Raw genomic sequence first — 23,062 nt, 5'->3', positions numbered from 1 at the left:
ATCGTCAGTATGGGTTCCGTCAGGGGCGCTCCACTGGCGATCTTCTCACCTACTTTTCAGACTCCTGGTCATCCTCCTTTCGGGACTCTGGCTAAAGCTTTGCCATTGCACTTGACATCTCAAAGGCTTTCGATCGTGTCTGGCATAAATCTTTAATTTCCACACTGCCCTCTTACGGTTTCTATCCTTCTATCTGTGCCTTCATCTACAGCATCCTTTCTGGTCGTTCTATAGCCGCTATTGTAGACGGCCATCGTTCTTCTCCTAGATCTATCCCCCAGGGCTCTGTCCTACCACCAGCTCTCTTCCTTTTATTCATCAATGACCTCTTAAGCTGTACATTTAACCCTATCCACTCGTACGCTGATGATTCCACCCTTCACCTTTCCATTCGGTTCCCGCAACGTCCATCTCAGCAGTTACTTCAACAGACAAGGGATGAGGCTAAGGCACACCTAACGTCTGACATGGCTCTTATCTCTGACTGGGGTAAAAATAATCTTGTTTTTAATGCATCAAAAACTCAGTTGTTACACCTATCAACCTGACAGAATCTTCCACAGGAGTACCCACTAATGTTTAATAATATCTAGCTTAATTCTGCATCATCCTTGAACATGCTTGGGGTTTCATTCACTCGGGACTTATCTTGTGAAGATAATATTGCATCTCCTGTAAAATCTGCTTCCAAGAGATTAGGTGTGCTAAGTCGACTCCGTGCCTTCTTTACCCCTGCACAGTTGTCGACTTTATACACGGGTTTTATTCGCCCCTGATTAGAGTACAACTCTCATGTGTGGGTAGGCTCCTCACATATAGCTCTTCTCATGGAGTAAAAGGGTTTTCGTCTCATTAACTCTCCTTCTGTTACTGACTCCCTTCAACCTCTGTCTCTTCGCCGCACTGTTGCATCTTTATCTCTTTTCTATCTCTACTACAATGGTCACTGCTCCTCTGAACTGTCTGCTTGCAACCCTCCACCTCTACGACGGGTGCTACGCACCCGTCTAACAACAAACTCTTATCCCTTTTCTGTCCAACTCTCTAATGCAAGAGTTAACCGTTACTCCCAGTCCTATATTTATGCAACGTGTCAACTCTGGAACTGTCTCCCTCTGTCTGTATTTCCTACTTCCTATTTTCTCCAGTCTTTCAAACGCAGTGTGTCCAGGCATCTCGAAATGAACGGATCTTGAATTTGGCTCTCTTTTGTATTGTTTTTGTTTTTTTCTTGGAAGTAACGGTTTGCGGGCTCCTGGCCTTTTGTTCCTTCTTTCTTGCATTAAAAATAAAAAATAAAAGTTAAACGCCTTTGTCTGTGAGGTGCGAGCGAGGCCATTTAAATCCGAAAGCACTGAAATGTCACCTTACATACCAAGGGTGCCTAGAGTATATTGATGGCTATTTACCCACCAAGTTTCATGCCTTTACGACCAACTGTCAGGTCTGTGGCCCTCTTTCGAAGATTTTCGACATGCTGTGCCACGTGCACCGCCTGGGTGCGATAAAACCTGTCAAAAACAAATCTTAAAGAATTGGGCTGTCATATGGTGCAAGCCACGCAGTGATCAGCACTGTTGATGCTGAGATATAAGCTTCTCGAAAGGGTTACTGTTGGTCCGGGTTGGGCCGCACATATGCGAGAAAATGCCACTACTTGACGAGACACTCGCGAGGACCAAGGTCTTTGGATCTTGGCTAGGGCATTGCCCTCGCTCGTAATGAATACGTAACTCAAATTTTACCCAGGGACGTAGCCAGAGGAATGGCCGGGGCCACTGGCCACCCCAGAAGTATGCCTGGCCACCCCGGATTTCCAGGAGAATGTCATTGACCCCTCTATATTGTTCTCCTTGGGCAGGTCCATAATCTGGCCTGGTCACCCATAGGTCAACCCATAATAAAATCCTAGCTACGCCCACTCGTCGGAAATCGGCATGATTAATAGCTGTGACGGTGTCGGTGAAAAGGCTGGAATAAGACCAAAATCTGACTTTAATGTAGTTTGAAAAGGGTTATGCTATTTATATGTGTGATTCCGTTTAGCTGCAGGAGCAACTATAGGATCCGTCAGCTTTCACAAACGATTATCGGATGACGAGTTAGAGGGACATTAACTGAAGGGCCCTGAAACTTTCATTAGCAGGCCTACTATCGCTATACTCTCTGTCAGGTAAGTGGACATACTGCAACTTTATTGGCTGTTCTTTAAGGATACAAAAATACAGCTGAGGCGGTAAAAAATGACTAGGCGTGTCAGCTGCTCATCAGGAAGATTATGATTTATGACGCACAACTGTATGTGTATGTTGACACGAAAATTGACCTGATTAACCATGGTTAGGAAAAATACGTCAGTCACCATTCATTGCTGGTTATTTTGACAACCTCTGCTGCTAATTAGTCAAAATAATTAAGGAAAGTTTGTACAATGAGCGCTCTGAGTACTGTGCGTCATTCAGTACAACGCCAGCCAGACCCAGTATAAACAAACTTCCTTCTCATTATTCCTTATGCAGCTTGTTAGAATCTTACACACACACACACACACACACACACACACACACACACACACACACACAACTTTGTCTTGAGTTCTTAATTATTTTTACAACTTTTGCTTCCATCGAGTGCGGATATGAATGCCCGACAATGGCCGCTTTTAATGTGCGGCCCTCAGTACAATGCCCACGACTAGCCCTGCCTAACAAAACCTTCATTCTTTCTGGGGCAGCCTGTTAGGATATCTGAGTCAGAAAAAAAAAAAAAAAAGCTTGACAATCTAGAATTTTTAAGCACTTGTACAACTTTTGCCGCTAGGAGAGAGAGAGAGAGAGAGAGAGAGAGAGAGAGAGAGAGAGAGAGAGAGAGAGAAACTGCAGAAACTGAAGACGCCTTGACTGGAGGGCTGCCCAGCACAAGCCAGCATGAAGTCCTGCCCAAACAAACTTGACTTCTTTCTCTCGCTGCTTGCCTCTTGCCCAGACAGAGCCTCAGTGTTGCAGCTTATGACCGACACTTGATGAGAGATGGGGTGCCACTTTGCAGCTAATTAGATTCAGCTTGCATGCAACATAAACACCACATAAACACCACTTAAACACATCAACTCAACATAAGCAACAATATATACACGACATAAACACCAGTATAAGCACAACATAAACACAACATAAACACCAGTATAAGCACAACATAAACACAATATAAACAACATAAACACCAATATAAAAACGACATAAACAGCATAAACACCAATATAAACACAATATAAACACAACATAAGCAGCAACATAAACACCACGTAAATACATCAATACAACATAGACCAATAAAAACACAACATAAACAATAACATAAACAACATAAACACGACATAAACACCAACATAAACAAACACCAACATAGACAAAGCATAAACACCAACATAAACACAACATAAACAACATAAACACAAGCACAACATGAATATAACATAATCGTCAACATAAATACAACATAAACACCAACATAAGCACAGCATAAACACAAACTAAACTCTCCTTGAGAAAAAATGCTGAGCTGTAACAGTACATTAACATCAGAATATGATAGTCACGAAGAAGTGCTGACGATAGGATGCAGAACTGTAGTATAGGCTTTTTCTGTCATCGAGCTACGTGAAAAAAGCTGCAAGAGTACGAATTCTGGGCAAAGTTTGAGTAAAAACAATATAGTAGTAGCAGTAGCAGCAGCAGCAGTAGTAGTAGTAGTAGTAGTAGTAGTAGTAGTAATAGTTGACACCCTAGGCTCATCTGAATATGAACCCAGTGGACTGCAGGCTAAAGTCACCATTTTGCAGTCCACTATCCTCCTTTTGGGGGATAGGGAAGGAGCTGAAGGATCTTTGCATGACCAGGCAGCGGAGTCCTCGGGTCATACTGGTGCCACAGCGCGAAGGCGTCCCTCTCCAGCACCAAGAGGGAGGTAGGATGCAGTTCACGGAGCCGATGATTCACACAAACGAGCTATTAAATCGTCTGTGTGAGTGGAGACGCTGTTTTGTTACGTGCTTCGTAGATTATGGATGGGATGCTGCCTTCGCTGTTATTCTAATTTAACCCACGGAGTCCAGAGACATATTGTGTATTTTGTTGCTGTCTCCAGGTGGTTTCATACAGCTCGGGAGTGGCTTTCCGAGCTGGAGGGGTTAGACATAGCCTTCGTTAACCCCTTCATTGCGAAACATCAGTCCAAATATGAATGAAATCGTCTCTAAGTAGCAAGAGGAAACTAAGATAATGCAGTGAAGAGGTTGAATTATATACGGCTAGATGTCCCGTTAGTACACAAACAAGCATCAATTTCGTGGTTGTTGACGTGGCTATGGCAACACTGATATGCTGTCACAGATAACTGGGTTGCCATTTGTCGTCGATGAGGGCTCGAGTCCAAAATAAGACCTATATTGGGTAATGGAGTCGATTTAAATGGCTACGCAAATGTAGAATTTTTCCAATTTTCCCGGTGGATGATGGACGAATCCTTTGTGACGTCATCGTAGTGCCAGAGAGTAAATTACAGATAATATTTTTCGCAGTTGGCCTACTGTTTTTCTTATCGCCACGGCTTGTAATATCAAGATTACGCTATTGATTTAGGCAAGCATGTTGAAGTGAGTGATTACACAATAGTTACCATAGGAAGATAGGAAATACCATTCATCCATGTTCAATAATTCCGCTTGGCAACCCGCGTGGCTAGCAGCTGGAGGTCTCAGGTCGGGGCTGGCTCAGTAGTGTGTTGGAGCGTGAGGGAGGAGGGTGTATTGCTGCTCCCTCCCTGTGTGTCTCGTCTGTTGGGTACTGGGGACCGTAAACAACACAAACCACTTTCTCCGTCGATGTTTAGCTTCTGATTGGTGACGAAGGACGGTCATGGTGTTGTTCTGACTTCTGTACTGTTCCTCGTATGACCAGTAGTAAGATTTTGGCAAGAGATGAATGCTGGGGATGTGGTGGTGGTGGGCGGCGGGGGGATGATGATGAAGACGAGCAAAGTTGGCCATAATAGTGGGGGTTGGTCAGCTGGCCACCACGACCCTTGGAGCCACCCCCCGCCTCCCCCTCACAAGGAGCCCCCTACGAATACATCCATGGACTCCGGGGTGGCTGGACTGAGAGATACCCCCGTGCACACCCCTGCACCAGTCCACAACAACAACAATAACACGAACAATAACAATAACAATAACAACAACATGGTGGGGAAGAACAATAACGGTGAAGAGTGTGATGTTCCCAAGTTCATTGTTGATCACACCACGAGAGCGACGTACATGAAGGGACGTTTTCTGGGCAAGGTAGGGAAGATGATGATACGAAGTTCACTGCCCCTTTGCCTCTTCTCTACCTCCCTCCTCTCCTCCTCTACCTCCTGCCTCGCTTACCTGCCTGCCTCCTTACCTGCCTCACTCTCACACCTACGTCCACTCTCACTCCTTCCGTACCATTTACCTGGCCATTTAACTCGGCGTGTAATTCATTTACTTGCCATTTAACTCACCATATAACTTTGCCATTTAACTGTCACAAATCTCGCCCTTTAACCATCCCTTTAACTCGCCATTTAACTCTCCATGTAACTATAGGATCATCTCGCTCTCACATCTCTACCTCACACCTACCTTCTAATTTTCACTCGTTTGTTTCTTTCTTACCTCACTCTCGCTCACTTGCCTCACCTTTTATCTGCCCAGGGCCTGCCTCATTTTCCTAATTCCTGACCACTTTACGCTCGCTCTTAAGCACTCTTAATTCACTCTTACACCCATTCATGCTTGTTTCACTCTCCCACCTCACTCTTATTCCAGCCTCACTTTTACCTCCCAGCTTCATATCACCCTTACAGTATGTCTGCCTCTACTGTTAAGTCTTCCTCCTCATCCTCTCTTCTTACCAAGCTACCTCACCTCTGCCTACGTATTGTATCTTTATATCTACCTACCTGCCAGCCAACCTACATCCGTCTACCTACCTACCTACTTACCTATCTGTCTATCCATCTGTGTCTACCTACCTACCTACCAACCAAACAACGAACCAACCATCATGCCTATTTACCGACCAACCACCTACATACCTACTTACCTAAGCAACCTACTTACTACTCCATCTGTTCACTCTTACTCCTTCTTCCCCTCAGCGCACTCTTTCCTGCCTACCTGTCTGCCCATCACTCTCGCTCTTGCCTTACTCCACCTTCACTCTCAGCCCTGCCTCACCCATACCTAGCTACCAGCCTAACTTGCTAATCTTCACTCTCACTCCTGCCTAACTTGCCTACATCACTCACTCCTGCCTAACTTTCTACCTCACTCCTGCCTAAGTTTCCTACCTCACCCTCACTTCTGTCTAACTTGCCCACCTCACCCTCATTCCTGCCTAACTTGCCCACCTTACTCTCACTCCTTCCTAACCTGTCAACCTCACTCTCACTCCCAGTCTACCACTTCTATCTCTCTCCTGCCTCACGCTTACCCTCGTATACTGTTCAGTTTAAGTAAGAGTGAAGTAGCCATCTCTCTATTTGGGATACTGAGATGTAACAGCAGATTAACACTAGAATATGGTGCCAGTCATGAAGAAGTGTTATGGATTGGATGTAGAGTTGTAGTTTTGTCTTTATTCTTCCATTGAGCAACGGGTAATAGACTGCTAAAGAACGAAAATCTCCGCCAACTTACTGTACCCCTTCCCTTCCTGTGCCTATATTCATACTCTTGTTTCATTTCACTCAGCTGCTCAGTCCCAGCTTGTCTTCTCCTCCTCCTGTACTTTTTTTTTTTTTTTTAATCTTCCCTTCATCTTCGTCTCCACGTCCTTCTTCCTACTTTGCCCCCTCGTCTTTCTCTTGATGCTCCTCCATGTTTTTCATTCCTCATCCTCTTGCTCTTTTCTCCTCCTCCTCCTCCTCCTCCACATCATCATTACCACTTCTCTTCATATCCTCTCCCCCTCTTGTCCTCTCCCTTTCCTCTCCTCTCCTCTCTCTTCCTGCCACTGATGCTGTGAAGTCCGTGAGAATGAGTCCTGTGTTTATGGGAGATAATTATACACTCGTGATAACAATAACTCTCTCTCTCTCTCTCTCTCTCTCCCTCCATCATTTTCTTTCCGTGTCATCTCATGATTCTCTCCCAGACTCATTTTTTTCCCCCTCCTCTTATTTCACCTCTTCCCCTTCCCTTTCTTTTTCCCCTCCTTTCCTTTTCCCTTCCCCTTCCTTCTTCTCACCCCTCCTCTTTCTCCTTATTCCTTATTTTCTCCCCCTTCCCCCTTCTCTTCTTTCTTCTCTCCTCCCACTCCACAAGCGATTCCCTTTCGCCTTCCTCCTCCCTCCTCCTCCTCCTCCTCCTCCTCCTCCCTCCTCCTCCTCCTCCTCCTCCTCCTCCTCCTCCCTCCTCCTCCTCCCTCCTCCTCCTCCTCCACCTCCTCCTCATCCTCCACCTCCTCCTCCTCCTCCTCCTCCTCCTCCTCTCCTCCTCCTCCTCCTCTCCTCTCTTCCTCCTCCTCCTCCTCTCCTGTCTTCCTCCTCCTTCTTCACCCCACAGATAACCTCCCCCACAGCATCCCCAGGAAAGAGAAAGGCAAAGGTAGAAGAGTGTGTCTGTCTGTCTGTGTGTAGTCTTTTGTTTCAGTTGTTTATTAGGACGCTTTGATTGGCTTGTTTGGGGTTTGTTTAGGAGCCAGAATATTTAGGGTAGACTCATTCTGTCCCCTCTTCCTTTTCCCTTTCCTTCCTTTTCCCCTCCCCTTCCTTTCCACTCATTTTGGTATCGTTTCCTCTTCCTTCCTTTCCCTTCCGTAGCTTTGTCTCCCCTCCCCTCCATCTCCTTTCCCCTTTCCTTCCTCTCCCCTCTCTCCCCTTTTAGTCCTCTTTCCCTCCTCCTCTCCCCCCCCTTTCCTCTTTTATTCCTCTTTACCTCTCTCCCATCACTCTCTTTCATCTCCTTTTGTCCCTCTCCATTCTTTATCTTTTATATACTCCTCTCCCTTTTCCTCCCTCATTCTTTCTCTCCCTTCTTCCCCTCCCAACCTTCCTCATCTCCATCTCTCCCCCTCCACTCCCTGCTCCCCCCAAATAACTCTTTAACCCCTGGAGAGAGAGAGAGAGAGAGAGAGAGAGAGAGAGAGAGAGAGAGAGAGAGAGAGAGAGAGAATATTTCCGTGTCATTTTGTTTCATCTCTGCTCCGCTTCCCTCTCCCATCTCTTTCGTCACCTTTCATCCTCCCCTTCCTTCTTCCTCTTTCTCCTCGCCTCTTCCTTCTCCTTCCTTCCTTCTCTTCTCCTTCTTCTTTCTCTTCCTCCTCCTTCCTCTGTCGCCTCTCCTTCCTTCTCCTTCCTCTTTCTCTTCCTTTTGTACTCTTCTTTTTAACTATGCCTTGTTTACTTTAACTTGGCCGAGATTTTCCTTTGGCAGGTTAATTCACGTAGCCTGTGCATCCTTCCCATAGCACTTCTTCGTGACTAGCATCCTATTCTGGTGTTAATCTGCTGTTATAAATTAACACTGAAGATGGAGATATGGCAATTTTAGGCCGACTTAGAGTAAAAAGGGTATAAAGCGTAAAATTGCCGTATCTTCATCTTGAACACTGAGATGTAGCAAGGTATGGACCTTAGAGTATGGTGCCGCTAGTCACGAAGAAGTGCTGTGGAAAGGATGCAGAGCCGTAGCTTTTTATTTTGCTTCAGTGCTACGGGAAATAGGCTGCCAAAGGACAGAAATCTAATCCAAGTTAAAGTGAATGAACTAAATAGAGATGCGGGACCATGGGGGCTGTAATCTGAGGCGTGGCAAGTGTATAGGTGTGAAGCATCTTGTCCGAAAAACATTAGTGACTGACTGACGGAGTGACTTTGGGCGGTATTCTCGTGCATCTAGGAAGCTTACTCACACCTTTTCCTTACCGATTTATTTCTGAATCTGCTCCGTTACTGTATCCTTGCTTTGTTATTCATACAATTTATGTCGAGATAAAAAAGATATAAGAAGCAAAAAACAGGACATTAGTGGGGAGTTTGGGAAATAAATCGTTGGGGAAGAGGTGTTAGGGAGCTTCCACTAACCTTGTTCCAGCATCTCCAAAGTCCCTCGTCTTAGTGAAGGAAGGAACTCAACGCCGATGACGTCATTTTTTAGTCTATATCATCATTTCAGACGATTTATTAAGAAGGAAACAGGCGACATTTAACCCCCCATTGTCTAAAAACTCTAAGCTGGTTAAAATCATGTGGTGGCAGCAATAAATCAATTAAACTAAATAAATAAAATTAATAAATGAGAGCAGTGGTTACGGTAACAGAATAGGCGCAGATCAGGCCATTAAGCCACAAGAGGGGCAGATCAGGTCATTAAGCAAGAACAGAGTAGGGCAGTTTATGTGGGACGTTGGGTGTAGATGAGGTAATTAAGGCACGGCATGTGTAGGTTAGGACGGGTGTAATAAGTGAGGTGAAACTGCAGATTAGGACACTTAGATAAGGTCAAGTACAGATTAGGGCAGGTAAAGGTTAGGTACCGTAATTATCAGGACAGGTGCAGATTAGAACATTTAGATTAAGCCGTAACATGTGCTAATTAGGACATTTAGATTAGGACAGAGACATACAAGGCCATGCAACTAGATGAATTAGGACAGGTGCAGATTAGGACATTAGAGTGTCAGAACAGGTATGGATTAGGACGGATGAGGTCATTCCACAACAAAAGGTGCAGATTAGGCCCCTGAGATGAGGTGACTAAGCCAGGAGGGGTATAGATTAGGACAGGTGTGTGAGGTGAGTTGAGGTGAAGGTGAGTTGTCCTGCCTGGGATAGTGGTGGATGGTAAGGCAGACCTGACCCTCCTTATATAGTGAGGCACCTGTCCCCGCCCCTGCCTTGCCCTGCCCTACCCTGCCCTTGCCTCACCTGTTCCTTCTCTGCCTTGCCTTGCTTCATCTGGCCTTGCCTGCCTTGCTGTGCCTTACCCTTCCATACCTGATCCTTCTTTGTCTTCCATTGCCTTACCCTGCTTCATGGTTCTACTGCCTTGCCCTTCCTCATCTGGTCTTGTCTGCCATACCCTGTCTCACCTGGTCCTTCTGTTTTTCCTCTGCCTTACGTTACCTCGTCTGGCCATTTCAGTCTTGCGCTGCCTCGTCTGGTCCTTCGCTGCTATCATCTCTGCCTTACCGTGCCTCATATGTTTTTTTTTTTTTCTGCTTTGCTCTGCTTCAGTTGATCCTTCCCTGCCACTGTGTCTGCCTTACCCTACTTCATTTGGTGTTCTCTGCCTTGCCCTGCCCCAATCTGTCTCTGCTTCACTCTGACTCACCTCATCTTGCACCATTCCCTGCCTAACCCAGTCAACTTTTCCTCTCAAAAACATTTAAAGTCTTTAGTTAAGGAGTCTCTTTAAAGATGGCTAGCTTTAGGCAGAACAATATTCCGTACAAAAGCTTCCATATCAAAAGCGTCCATATTACTGAAGAGCTTAAATGTTGTCTAATGTAAATATTTTAGTAACACTGTACATGCTGGCGCCAACACAATAGGGTCTAGTTCCTGGTTTTACTGTATGCCTCGGAGTTTTAGCTTACACCCACAGGGACACATTAATGTTGTTTACATCTCACACTCTGCACCATTCTAGTCCAGTCTCGCCTATCTCCTTCTTCGCTATCTAACCGCTTCATCCCTTTCGTCCCCTGCATCACCCAGCCTCCCAGCCCGCAACCCGTTTTACCCCTCACAGATTACATTGTGGTGTTAAATTGAGTTGAAAATGACTGAGTTAGTGCCGGTACCAGTTGATGCATGGATGACAGGGTACACACTGCACATAAAAATATCTGTGAATATTTTGGATTTTAAACTGCCCTCTGTTCACTTAAAGTAGGGATAAACTTGCCATTTCTCCATCTTGAATGCTGAGATATAACATGAAATTAACGCTAGAATATGATGGTGGTAATGAAGTGGGATGGAATGGATGTTGAGCCGTAACATCTTACTTTGTAATTATGCTGCGGGATAAAAGATGAAAAATGACAAAAATCCCCGCCTAGTTAAAGTGGTTGAACCACAGCTACACTTATTTTGAGTATATTTTCTTCGTTATATATTGCCAAGAAAGAAAGCTTGTGGAAGAAACCCTCAGTTGGTAGTACCATCATGTAGCCAAAGTGCAGTTTGAACTGCTCAAGTGAAACTTCGAAGCACTGTAGCGGAGATACCATAATACTTAACTTTCAAAGGAGAGAGGAAAAAAATCAAGATCAGGTTACTGTACTTCTCAAAAACTCATCGCAGTGTCAGAGAAATGTGTTGAAGTAAAATCTGAAATGCAGACTAGTGGACCATCTTGACATTGCCTTTTCATGGAGGTTCAGAGTACTGCAGTAATGCAATATACTGTGATATATATATATATATATATATATATATATATATATATATATATATATATATATATATATATACACAATATATATATATATATATATATATATATATATATATATATATATATATATATATATATATATATATATATATATATATATATATATATATATATATATATATATATATATATATATATATATATACAATATATATATATATATATATATATATATATATATATATATATATATATATACACACACACAATATATATATATATATATATATATATATATATATATATATATGTAGAGAGAAAGAGAGAGAGAGAAAGAGAGAGAGAGAGAGAGAGAGAGAGAGAGAAGGGGGGGAGGGGAGGGAGGGCGCCAAGCTGGTGTCGGGACGGCGAAATATGCAAATTGACGAAAGCACTTGAGGTTAACTAGCTCAACAGATGAGTAGCAAGTGTTTTTAAAGCTGAGAGAGAGAGAGAGAGAGAGAGAGAGAGAGGCGGGGGGCGGGGAGAGCTCCAAGCTGGTGTCGGGACGGCTAAATATGCAAATTGACGAAAGCACTTGAAGTTAACTAGCTCGACAGATGAGTAGCAAGTGTTTTTAAAGCTGAGAGAGAGAGAGAGAGAGAGAGAGTTTATGCTATCCTAGTGCGTTGTGTGTGTGTGTGTGTGTGTGTGTGTGTGTAGAAAGGGGGAGGGAGTGGGGGTAGCAGAGAGACACACAGAGAGAGGGAGAGAGATCGATGGCAGAGAGAGGTAGCGGCCAAGTGACAACCAATCCCTGCCTCTCTCTCTCTCTCTCTCTCTCTCTCTGGTTTTGGGGGATTTTGGCTGTATTAAGTTGCACATTAACGCAATTCCCGTCTCTCATTTCCTATCAGTTTACGTCTATCATATCCATAAGCTTGCTTCCATAGGCAATTTCCACAACGACGCTAGAACAATTAGTACTCTCTCTCTCTCTCTCTCTCTCTCTCTCTCTCTCTCTCTCTCTCTCTCTCATTGTTTTTAAGACTTGTATTAGGTACGTAGACTCCGTGGATTAGAGTGAAGGAATTTTACTGTGTATGTATGTGTGTGTGTGTGTGTGTGTGTGTGTGTGTGTGTGATGATGTGTTGTCGTCCACACCCACACCCTCACTCATCCCCTTACTCACACCCTTACTCTCACCCCCTTACTCTCACCCCCTTACTCACACCCCCTTACTCACACCCTCACTCAGCCCTTACTCACACCCTCACCCACCCCTTTACTCACACCCTCACCCATCCCCTTACTCACACCCTCACCCATCCCCTTACTCACACCCTCACCCACCCCCTTACTCATCTCTCACACACCACCCTCACCTGCACCCTTACCCTCATCCACATCGTCATCCTTACTCTCACTTTCCCCTTTACACTCACATTATCATGCACTCTTATTCACACCTGTCTTTGCTGTCACTCTCACCCTCACTCTCACCTTCACCCTCCCTTTCACTTTCACAACCACCCTGCTCACCCATCACCCTCACCCACGCTCACCCATCTCATAGCCTCTTATGCAGCCGGGTGAGTGTGTGAGGAAGTCAAGGCAGGAGTGAGTGAGTGCGTGTCATGATGAGAGTGAGTGAGTGACTGACTGAGCATGAGAAGACGAGATTGAGTGAATGAGTGAGTACGTCAAGGCAAGAGTGAGTGAACGAGTATGTCAGGGCAAGAATGAGTGATTGTCAGTTCAAGAATGAGTGAGTAAGTATGTCAGGGCAAGAGTGAGCGAGTGAGTGAGCATGTCAAGGCAAGAGTGAGTGAGTGAGTGATTAAGCATGAGAAGGCGAGAGTGAGTGAGTGAGTGAGTGAGAGTATGTCAAGGCAAGAGTAAGAGTGTGGAAGCCTTAGTGATGGGGGACTGAGACGGTCATAATGCCGGTTTTTTCTGCCTTATGGACATTGTAGGTCATCCCAGGTCGCCCTACGTCTTGCCCATCCTAGGTCACTACCCTGTACGGCTCTCCTCTGGCCTGCACCCCCATCCGTTCGACAGCATCTCGTATTACCGTCGCCTACAGGTTTTATTATTTAATTTTTGAGAGCGTTCTGGCTGAAAAAGATAATATAGAGGCTGTATCTAACTCTTCTTGGTCGAAAACTGTTTCCTAAGTTAGATAAAATTGTGTGAAAGAAACAGAAAAAAGAAAATTGCATCTTCGAACTGAATGGTTGAAATCTATTTTTTATTTTTATTTTATACAAGTATATAGATTTTGTTTACCTCCGGACTTCTTTAGCTCCTCTCTCTCTCTCTCTCTCTCTCTCTCTCTCTCTCTCCATACCGTACCATCCTTTCCTCCCTCCCCCATACATACACTTTCCTCCCTCCCTCACCCCTCAGAGAGCGAGCGAGCGAGCGAGCGAGAGAGAGAGAGAGAGAGAGAGAGAGAGAGAGAGAGAGAGAGAGAGAGAGAGAGAGAGAGAGCAGTGACCTTTTTTTTTTATTTTTTCTCTCATTTCCAAACCGGTTATTCAATTTTATGTGTTTGTTTGTGTGACTCGTCGTTCTGTTCGTCTGTCGCCCTGATCCGTCCTGTTATGGTTTAATGCTCTCTCTCTCTCTCTCTCTCTCTCTCTCTCTCTCTCTCTCTCAGAGGGGAGGGAGGTTATGGAGAAATATGGTAGTGGAGGAAAAATGGTTGAGGTAGGATTGAGATGGAGTGCAAATTGAGTGAGAGAGAGAGAGAGAGAGAGAGAGAGAGAGAGAGAGAGAGAGTCAAGCAGGGGGGATGGAAGACATTTAAATATAGCCTTGCCAACAACCCAAGGGGAGGGGTGGAAACAGCGTCTATGGGGGAGGTCTGTTTGGAGGGATCGGGGTAGATGTGGAGTGGGGGAGTAGGTGGGGAGTGGGGGAGTAGGTGGGGAGTGGGGGAGTAGATGTGGAGTGGGGGAGTAGATGTGGAGTGGGGGAGTAGATGTGGAGTGGGGAAAGTTGATGTGGAGTGGGGAAAGTTGATGTGGAGTGGGGAAAGTTGATGTGGAGTGGGAGAGTAGATGGAGAATGGGGGAGTAGATGTGGAGTGGGGGGAGTAGATGTGGAGTGGGAGAGTAGATGGAGAATGAGGGAGTAGATGTGGAGTGGGGGGAGTAGATGTGGAGTGGGGGAGTAGGTGTGGTGTGAGGGAGTAGATGGAGAGAGAGAGAGAGAGAGAGAGAGAGAGAGAGAGAGAGAGAGAGAGAGAGAGAGAGAATCAGAGGGGGCAGGGTACTACAGGTTAGGAATACCCCTCAGTGTCTATTTTGGCACCCATCTACCCCCTACCTCGCCCCCCTCCCCTCCCTCAACTCACCCTACCCTACCCTATCCTACCGTACCCTACCTTACTTCAACCCACCCCTCCCTACCCTACCTTACCCTACCCCACCTTACCCTACCCCACCCAACCCTACCCTACCTTACCATACCCTACCTTACCCTACCCCACCCAACCCCACCCAACTCTACCCTCGCCTCCCCCCGCCTCCCCCTCTCCTCATCCATACTCCCCTCTCTCCCTCCCCTGTCCCCTCCCCCTCTCCCTTTCCCTCCCCATCCCCCTCCCCCTCCCCCTCTCCCTTTCCCTCCCCCTCTCCCTTTCCCTCCCCATCCCCCTCCCCTCTCCTCTCCGCCCCTACCTCACACATCTGGCTTCTACCCTTTCTTTCACTTTCATTCTCTTCCTCTCTTTTTTTTTCTCGCTCACTCGCTCACGTAGGCTGAAGTTACTCATTCGGTACCTCCCTTGCATTTCTCCACAGATTTATTGTATATCCTCCCCCCCCCTCTCTCTCTATCTATCTATCTATCTCTCTATTTCCGTTCCTATTTTTCCGTCCTTGCTTTCCTATTGTCTTCATTTTTTCTGCCTACCTGTCGTGTGTCCATATACACGTGTCTGTGTATCTGTGTCTTTGTTTACGCCACTCTCTCTCTCTCTCTCTCTCTCTCTCTCTCTCTCTCTCTCTCTCTCTCTCTCGTTGGATAGGAAGCTTTCTAGCACTATTTTGCATGGCTGTCTTCTTTGCATTTTGTACATTAAAATTCTATTGCATGATATAAAACGGAATAACTTTTTAATGTGGACATAAAAATCGTTTGCATGACTAAGATACAAGGGAGTATGTAGAAACAATATGGTATGAGAGAGAGAGAGAGAGAGAGAGAGAGAGGGGACGGGGAAGGGAATGTGTGTGTGTGTGTGTGTGTGTGTGTGTGTGTGTGTGTGTGTGTGTGTGTGTTTTATTTTTGCTAATGTTGCTGTGTGAGGGTAGGGTGTGTTGTGTGAATCAGGTGTTGGCTATTTGTGTGTGTTTTGGCCCCCACTCTACGCCACCCCCCTCACACACACACACACACACACACACACACACACACACACACACACACACACACACACACACACACACACACACACACACACACACACACACACACGACCAGAAACCCTCCCTCATTCTCCCTAACTTATATTCTCTCTCTCTCTCTCTCTCTCTCTCTCTCTCTCTCTCTCTCTCCACCACTGTTTATCAAGCGAGGTGTGCCAACAAAACGGTGCCAAATCTTACCAGAATATCCCTTTACCCCTTCCACCGTACCACCGGGGACTCCTTCACGCCGACGCACTGTTTCACTGGGTAATCACACACACCGCCTTGCTGTTTGATGGGCCACAGTCTGGATGTTGGTCTGGGTTATTATAGGCAGTGGGTGGGGGTGGTGAGGGGGGTGAGGGGGATGCTGTAGGTGAGGAGGCTGGCCAAGAGTGTGTTGGGTTGGAGGGGGAGGGGGGTCGATTTAGAGGATGCCAGGTGCTGAGGGGAACAGGGAAAAAATGAGCAAGGCTAAGGTAAAATATACTCTTTATCTGTCTGTCTACCTATCTATCTATCTGTCTGTCTGTCTGTCTGTCTGTCTGTCTATCCATTCATCCATCCATCGATCCATCCATCTATATCTTTATCTGTCAACCTATATCAGACTCCCTGTTTATACTTACTTATCTATATAATTTGATATTGAAAACGCACAGGCACAGAACGTATAGCTATATTTCTTATAGACGTCAGGAAGTGAAAGGAACTTCCTATTAGCTCTCGTGTTTACCCATTCCTTAGAAGGGCATAATTATTTTTGACATCTCGAGTATTTGGCTGAGTGTTTTTGCATAAATATGAAAGGCGTGGATACCAATTTATATTCTGTCCATTTTCACTGCTGCCTACATTAGCTGGGCGTGTCTGGATAGCAGGATTTAACAGCCTCATGCACCCACACTGAGGTTTTCAACTGTGGTGGATGATGGGCCGCGTCAAAGCGAATTTAAGTGTTCATTCCACACACTTGCATTAGCCACGGGGTTTTTATCTACGTGTTTGTCACCACATGAGGATCAACAGGGAGGCGCATTTATCAGAACGAAAATCCCCAATAGCTTCACTACCAGAACATGGTTTTTGCTTTAGTCCCTCCCCCTTCAGACCATTTTATTCAGACTCAAGAAGAATTTTGTGCGGGAAGAGTTATATGTAGCCTTGCCTAACCCCCACCTCAACGATACTCGGTTTGTCTTCATCTGACGGAACTGGACACTCCCATAGCCTGAGTACTAATGGTGTCTTGGTAATGTGATATTTGGTGGACCCTTGTGTAAAGACAGATCTCCTTGATTATTTCCCAAACTGACCTTTCTATCAGAGGAAACGTAGCCATCAGCTGAACTGAAAGATGTTAGGAGTCATCATCATCATCACCGTCATTACCATCATAATCATCATCATGAAGTCAAAACATTGCATAGTAAACACTCTATCAGGGGGGGAGGCGGTGGCTGAATCGGTAGAGTGTCGGCTTGCAGTCCCAGTGGATCCAGGTTCGAATCCCGACTGGGGCAGGGAACAGTTTAAGGATTTGAATTTCATAAAAGCAGACTTTCCTGATCTACCAGAAGACCCGCCGACATGTCGTAAAAGTACCCCCGCTAATACCAGTACACCAGTCCTGTATGAGACAGCCCTAGCATGTATTCAATATGGACGGTGGGTGTTAGCGCCGAAGAGGTGACATGTGGAGGTGTAGGAGGACTGCTGGGCCTTGGGATAGGGAACTGCCCCCGAAAAATAGGCCCTGAAGCCTTTGCCCAGAGTCAGACATAAAAAAAAAAATAATAAAATCGTAGCAAGGATGACGTAAACGGGTGCCATCGTACTGAAGTCGTTAGGCTGCCCCCTCCCCAACCACCACTGTAGGACCGGGCCGTATTCTAGGTGGCACTGTAGGCTTCATTGCACATTTTCTTTAGCAGTTTATAATGTCTAGTACACTTAATAATGATCCTTTTTATTTTTAGTATCAGTATGGTTTGCCTCAGTAACGTAGGATACAAAAAGAGTGAAATATGCAAAAGAAATCGCTGAGGAAAATGTGCTGCGGTCTCCTATTCCACTCAGATTTCGCCTCTATTAAAAAAAGTCTGTCCATCAGTCTATTACCAGGCGCCTTAATCCCGTAAGGGTTGGCTACAAACAAACCACCTCCATGTCGCCCTGTCCCCCTTCATTTCACTGCTCTCCCCCCAGCTCCCCCCCCCCCACTCATATACGTCTCCACTCCATCCCTTCATCTCATTCTCGGCCTCCCCCCTCCCTCTCCCCACCCTCCATTATGGAAGAGGTGCTACAAAGTTTCCTATACCACCTAGAATTCGTCCCTGTTAAAAAAAAAAAAAATAACGATATGCAAAATAAATCGCAGAGGAGAAGGTGCTGCTATGTCTCCTATGCCACCTAGAAATCGATTTTTTTTTTTTCTCTCTGGACACTAAAACCACCAGGACGACATAAAGGCCTGAGATTGAGCCAGGATAAGCCCGCCCAGAGGTCCTTTTGTCCCTGGATGAACGCCGGGATGGGACGGTGCAGGGATAGGGGGCTGGGACAATGGCTAGACAAACGCCGGGATGGGACGGTGGAGGGATAGGGGGCTGGGACAATGACTAGACTCACCACAGTATGACCCTACAATATGACCGCGTTCCCCTCAAGACCTGTCCCATTCCAGTATGTATAGAGGTGCAGTCTTGGGGGTGGGGCGGGGAGACCACCGGAACACAACACTGGTTTAAAGGACTGTTGTGGGTTTGTAATGACCGCCAAGCTTGGGTTCGTGTTCGTGTTTGCGTAGGAGGTCCCTTAGCGCCTCGCTGTTAGCGATTTATCACGCTTAAACAACTTGGCATCTTCTTGGATGTATTGCGGTCTGTCTGTTTATATGTCCTTACATTCATTCATATAGGCACCCTGTGTTTATCTACCTGTCTACCGACTCTCTCTCTCTCTCTCTCTCTCTCTCTCTCTCGTGTAAATATTTGCCGAGGGAGGACAGCCATTGAGTGGATATATAGACTGCAGGATGTTGCTTCTGTTGCTTGTTTGTTCTCTCTCTCTCTTTGCGTCTCAGGTTGCTAGGTATATGGAAGCAACGAATTACTAACTTTCTTCTTCGTTTTCATCGCCTTCTCCATCTTCTTTTCTTCCCTTTTTTTATTATTTTTTCGTTTTTTCATGGTTTTCGTTTCACCATATCTGCCACCATTACTATGTTCTCCACCACACACACAACCACTGCCACTTGCATTACCACAACTGCCTTTACCCCTCCATTTCCACCACCACCACCACAACAACAACAACAACTTTTCCTTCCGTATTACTACTACCAAAACCACAACTACTGCTGCTACTACCAATACCACCACTACCATTCTGTAACACCACCAACCACCGCCACTGCCACCACCACCGCCACACGCGTACCCTGCCACTCCACTCCACCATTCATAAGCCTGGGGTGGAGTGGGGCCCAGTTGGCAGTGCTCGTGTCCTCCAAATCACTGTAGTACTCCACCACCAACACTTCCACTACACCATCACTTCCACTACTGTTCTCCCAACCTTTTTTCTCTTCTTTTTTTTTCATTTTTTTCTTGTCTTCTCTTTCCTTTCTCCTCTCCTCTCCTTTCCTATCATCTCCTTTCCTCTCCTCTCCTTTCCTATCATCTCCTCTCCTCTCCTCCCCTCCCCTCCCCTCCCCTCCCCTCCCCTCCCCTCTCCTCTCCTCTCCTCTCCTTTCCTCTCCTCTCCATTCCTTCCATTTCCTTTCCTCTCGTCTTCTTTCTTCTCTTCTCTTTATTAATACTGCACCACCACAGCGGTACTTAACAACAACTACTACCATTAAATCTTCTCCCCTTCCCTCTGTCTGTTTTCTTTTATTTTTACCACATATTCACCACATTAGTGTATCACCGATCCTCTCCTCTCTACTATTTTCATCTCTAATCTCATTTGCTTTCTCTCTTTTCGTCTCATCTCGCCATTTCGTTTTTCTCCCTTTTTCTCTCTTCTCATAGCTCCTCTCGTTTCTTCCTCGTCTCGTCTTTTTTCCCTTTGGCTTCGTCTCCTCCCCTATCCTCCCGTCTTCTATCCTTTCCCCTCCTGTCATCTACTATCCTCTCCTCTCTCTTCTCTACCCTCCCCCCCCCTCATCTCTCCTCTTCCCTCCTCCTTTCTCCTTTCCCCCCTCCTCTCTCCTTTCCTCCCGTCTCTCTCCTCATTCCTCTCTTCCTGTTTTCCCCTCTCCTCTCCCAACATAGCACGTCGCTTCCCTGCCACACACTGTCTTGTTCCACGTTATCATAGTCTAATTACTTATATATACATGAATTATAGCCCCAGTTTCAGTAGCATATGTTGGTATCATGCTGTAAGATTCAACCAGCACCTACCACACTGATTATCCCTATCCTACCATTCACTATCATTACTACCACACAGCTTATATCTATACTACCATTCACTACCATTACTACCACATTGCTTATCCCTATACTACCATTTACTACCATTCCTACCACACTTATCCCTATTCTACCATTCACTACCATTACTACCACACTGCTTATCCCTATACTACCATTCACTACCATTACTACCACACTGCTTATCCCTATACTACCATTCACTACCATTACTACCACACTGCTTATCCCTATCCTACCAGTCTCTACCATTACTACCACACTGCTTATCCCTATACTACCATTCACTACCATTCCTACCACACTTATCCCTATACTACCATTCACTACCATTACTACCACACTGCTTATCCCTATCCTACCAGTCTCTACCATTACTACCACACTATTTCTCCTTTTCCTCTAATTTCACTTACATCACAAGCACATTGCTCCTTCCTCTCCATACATACTTTATCCTTCACCATTATGCTTCGTCCTTTTTTCTGTCATTTTACCACACCACACCACACCACACCACTCCACACTTTGGCACCAGTAGGCTTTTACCACACCACTACACTTCAGCACCACACTTCATCACTTCCATATCACCATTTTTACTCGTCACTATGCTTCCTTATCACTCCACCACTTCACCATACCACCCTACTTTGCTTCACCAACATACAACACTACTTCACATCAACACCACACATCCATATTCTTCGTCCACCCCAAACTACACCACAATACCACACCACTGCACTTAAAACACCAGATTTTGTACCGGTAAAAACAAGATAAGAAAAGAAAGGAAAAAAAAAAAACTACTGAAAGGTTGACTAGGATGAATACCGAAAAATAGGACAAGGATAGAAAGTGAGTTAGGGGATATAATAGTTAGAGAAGGCGAGGATGAGAGAGAGAGATAGCTGCTAGTAGACGTAATAGTAGGATAGGGAGAGGAACAGGTGGTTAGAGCCAAGAATGAGATCAAGGGGATGAGTGTGGGATAGGAGGACGGTGGAAGCTGAGGGATTAGGGGATGGAATGTGGTGAATAGGTGGATGGATGGAATGGGGTGCAAGTGGTGAGGGAATGTGTGTGTGTGTGTGTGTGTGTGTGTGTGTGTGTGTGTGTGTGTGTGTTTGTAAAATGTTAGGGAGATTATTAGAGAGAGAGAGAGAGGGGGGGGGGAGATGTCAGAACTGGCAGACGCATGGGACAGGCAACGAAATAGCTAACCAATAGCTATATAAATCCAGAGAGAGAGAGAGAGAGAGAGAGAGAGAGGGAGAGAGCAGACGTAAACAGCAGACAAAAGAATGATTAGGCTAATTAATCAAGAACCGAAATAGCCAAAGCGAATGTAAACACAGATCACAGAGAGGACGAGAAGCGATCTGCCCATTCACCCCGAGGACGTCTTTCACATGCAAGGGGGTACATATATAACACTGTTCTTCCACTTTTCCATTTCTTGTGTGTTGCGGGGACGGTCACTTCCTAAGCGATTTATTTTGCTTATCACACCTTGCAGTCATCTCCCGTGTTACTTGGATAAATCTAATATCGTCATACTCTTCATAAATAACGTACAAAAACAAATCGATGAAGAAGAGGTGTTAGGGGAGCTTCCTTAACCGACAAGAAATTGAATCTGAGAGAGGTAGTATTGTGACTATTAGCCCTCTCGTGACCGAAATAATTTTGATATTGCATTTCGGATAACGTTAGATGGTTTTATTCCCCTGGGAGAGTCATAGGAGGCAGAATATATTAAGTGAATAAGACAGAGGTCGAAATAAAAACAAGAAAAGCAACTTTTTGCCGAACAAGGGAAAGGTTAAACGAATGAGACGGTAACTGAAAAATATCGCCGAAGAAAATCCAATCAGTGGGAGAGGAGAGGCTAGGGCGAATTAAGCTGAACCGAAACAGCCGGAGTGAATGTAAACACGCAACAGGAGGCCGGCGGAACGAGTATGAGGATGGCCGAAATAACCAAAAATTGTGTAAAATGGGGACAAGGATGCATTCACCCGAGTACGCCAAGAACCGAAACAGAAAATAAACAAATAAATGAAAATAAGTAAATAAGCTAATAAAAAGAAGTAAAGAATAAAAACGCTAGTCATTTGTGCGATAAAATTAACACTAACCGAAATAATCAAAATACATAAAAATATGAGACTGGTGTGAATGAAACATCGAAGTTAAATAAACACAAAGCCAAAAAGAAAACATGAAAAAGAAAAAAAACTGGTGGACATGAGGTCTTAAAGCTAGTAAACGAGATAAACCATGAGCCGAAATATCCAAAATACATGTAAATACTGAGCAGGAAAGCGGCTGGGCAATCACACGGTAATAGACTTGTTAACCCGGCAGGATATTAGACAAGACAGACAAGGATGTAGATTAATTTCGACGATGGCCGATAATCCGAAGATAAATACAAACTGGACAGGAGACAGGAAGGTTAGTGAATTTAAGTGGGAGTGAAATAACGTTAACTTTGTGAACGCTGGAGAGGTGGAAGGGTTACACGAGTGGGATTGTAACAAATTGAAAAAGGTTGAAATAAGTAGGTAAATAAATGAAAAGAAAAATAGGTAGACTGATAGATAAATAGATAGATAAAATGGAAACTCTGGATCAGGGAACTGTTAGTAAAGGAAAGCTATAATTGAAGGGGTAAAGCAAGATAAACACATAAAAGCAAAACGAGAGAGGTTAAGGCAGACACATTCACCTGCTGCACTCACGAAGGTACTTGTTCTGTGTGGGTCGTGGTTTG

General features: G+C 45.2%; 1 protein-coding gene across 1 annotated transcript in view; it reads left to right on the top strand.

Annotated features, from left to right (window-relative positions):
• Window positions 1–4,978: 4,978 nt before the first annotated feature.
• LOC145400940 (serine/threonine-protein kinase PLK1-like) overlaps window positions 4,979–23,062 on the top strand; it is a 212,920-nt gene continuing 194,836 nt past the window's right edge. The window contains exon 1 of the mRNA XM_080273305.1: window positions 4,979–5,341. Coding sequence (XP_080129431.1) covers window positions 4,979–5,341 — 363 coding nt within the window. The remainder of the gene's footprint in view (window positions 5,342–23,062) is intronic.

This window comes from Coenobita brevimanus, chromosome 54, assembly GCF_032717465.1.
Source record: "Coenobita brevimanus isolate Jiangsu-jjx chromosome 54, ASM3271746v2, whole genome shotgun sequence".
NCBI classification, from domain to species: domain Eukaryota; kingdom Metazoa; phylum Arthropoda; class Malacostraca; order Decapoda; family Coenobitidae; genus Coenobita; species Coenobita brevimanus.
Note: the sequence above shows the minus strand (reverse complement) of the source record. Positions and strands in the feature narration are given on the sequence as shown.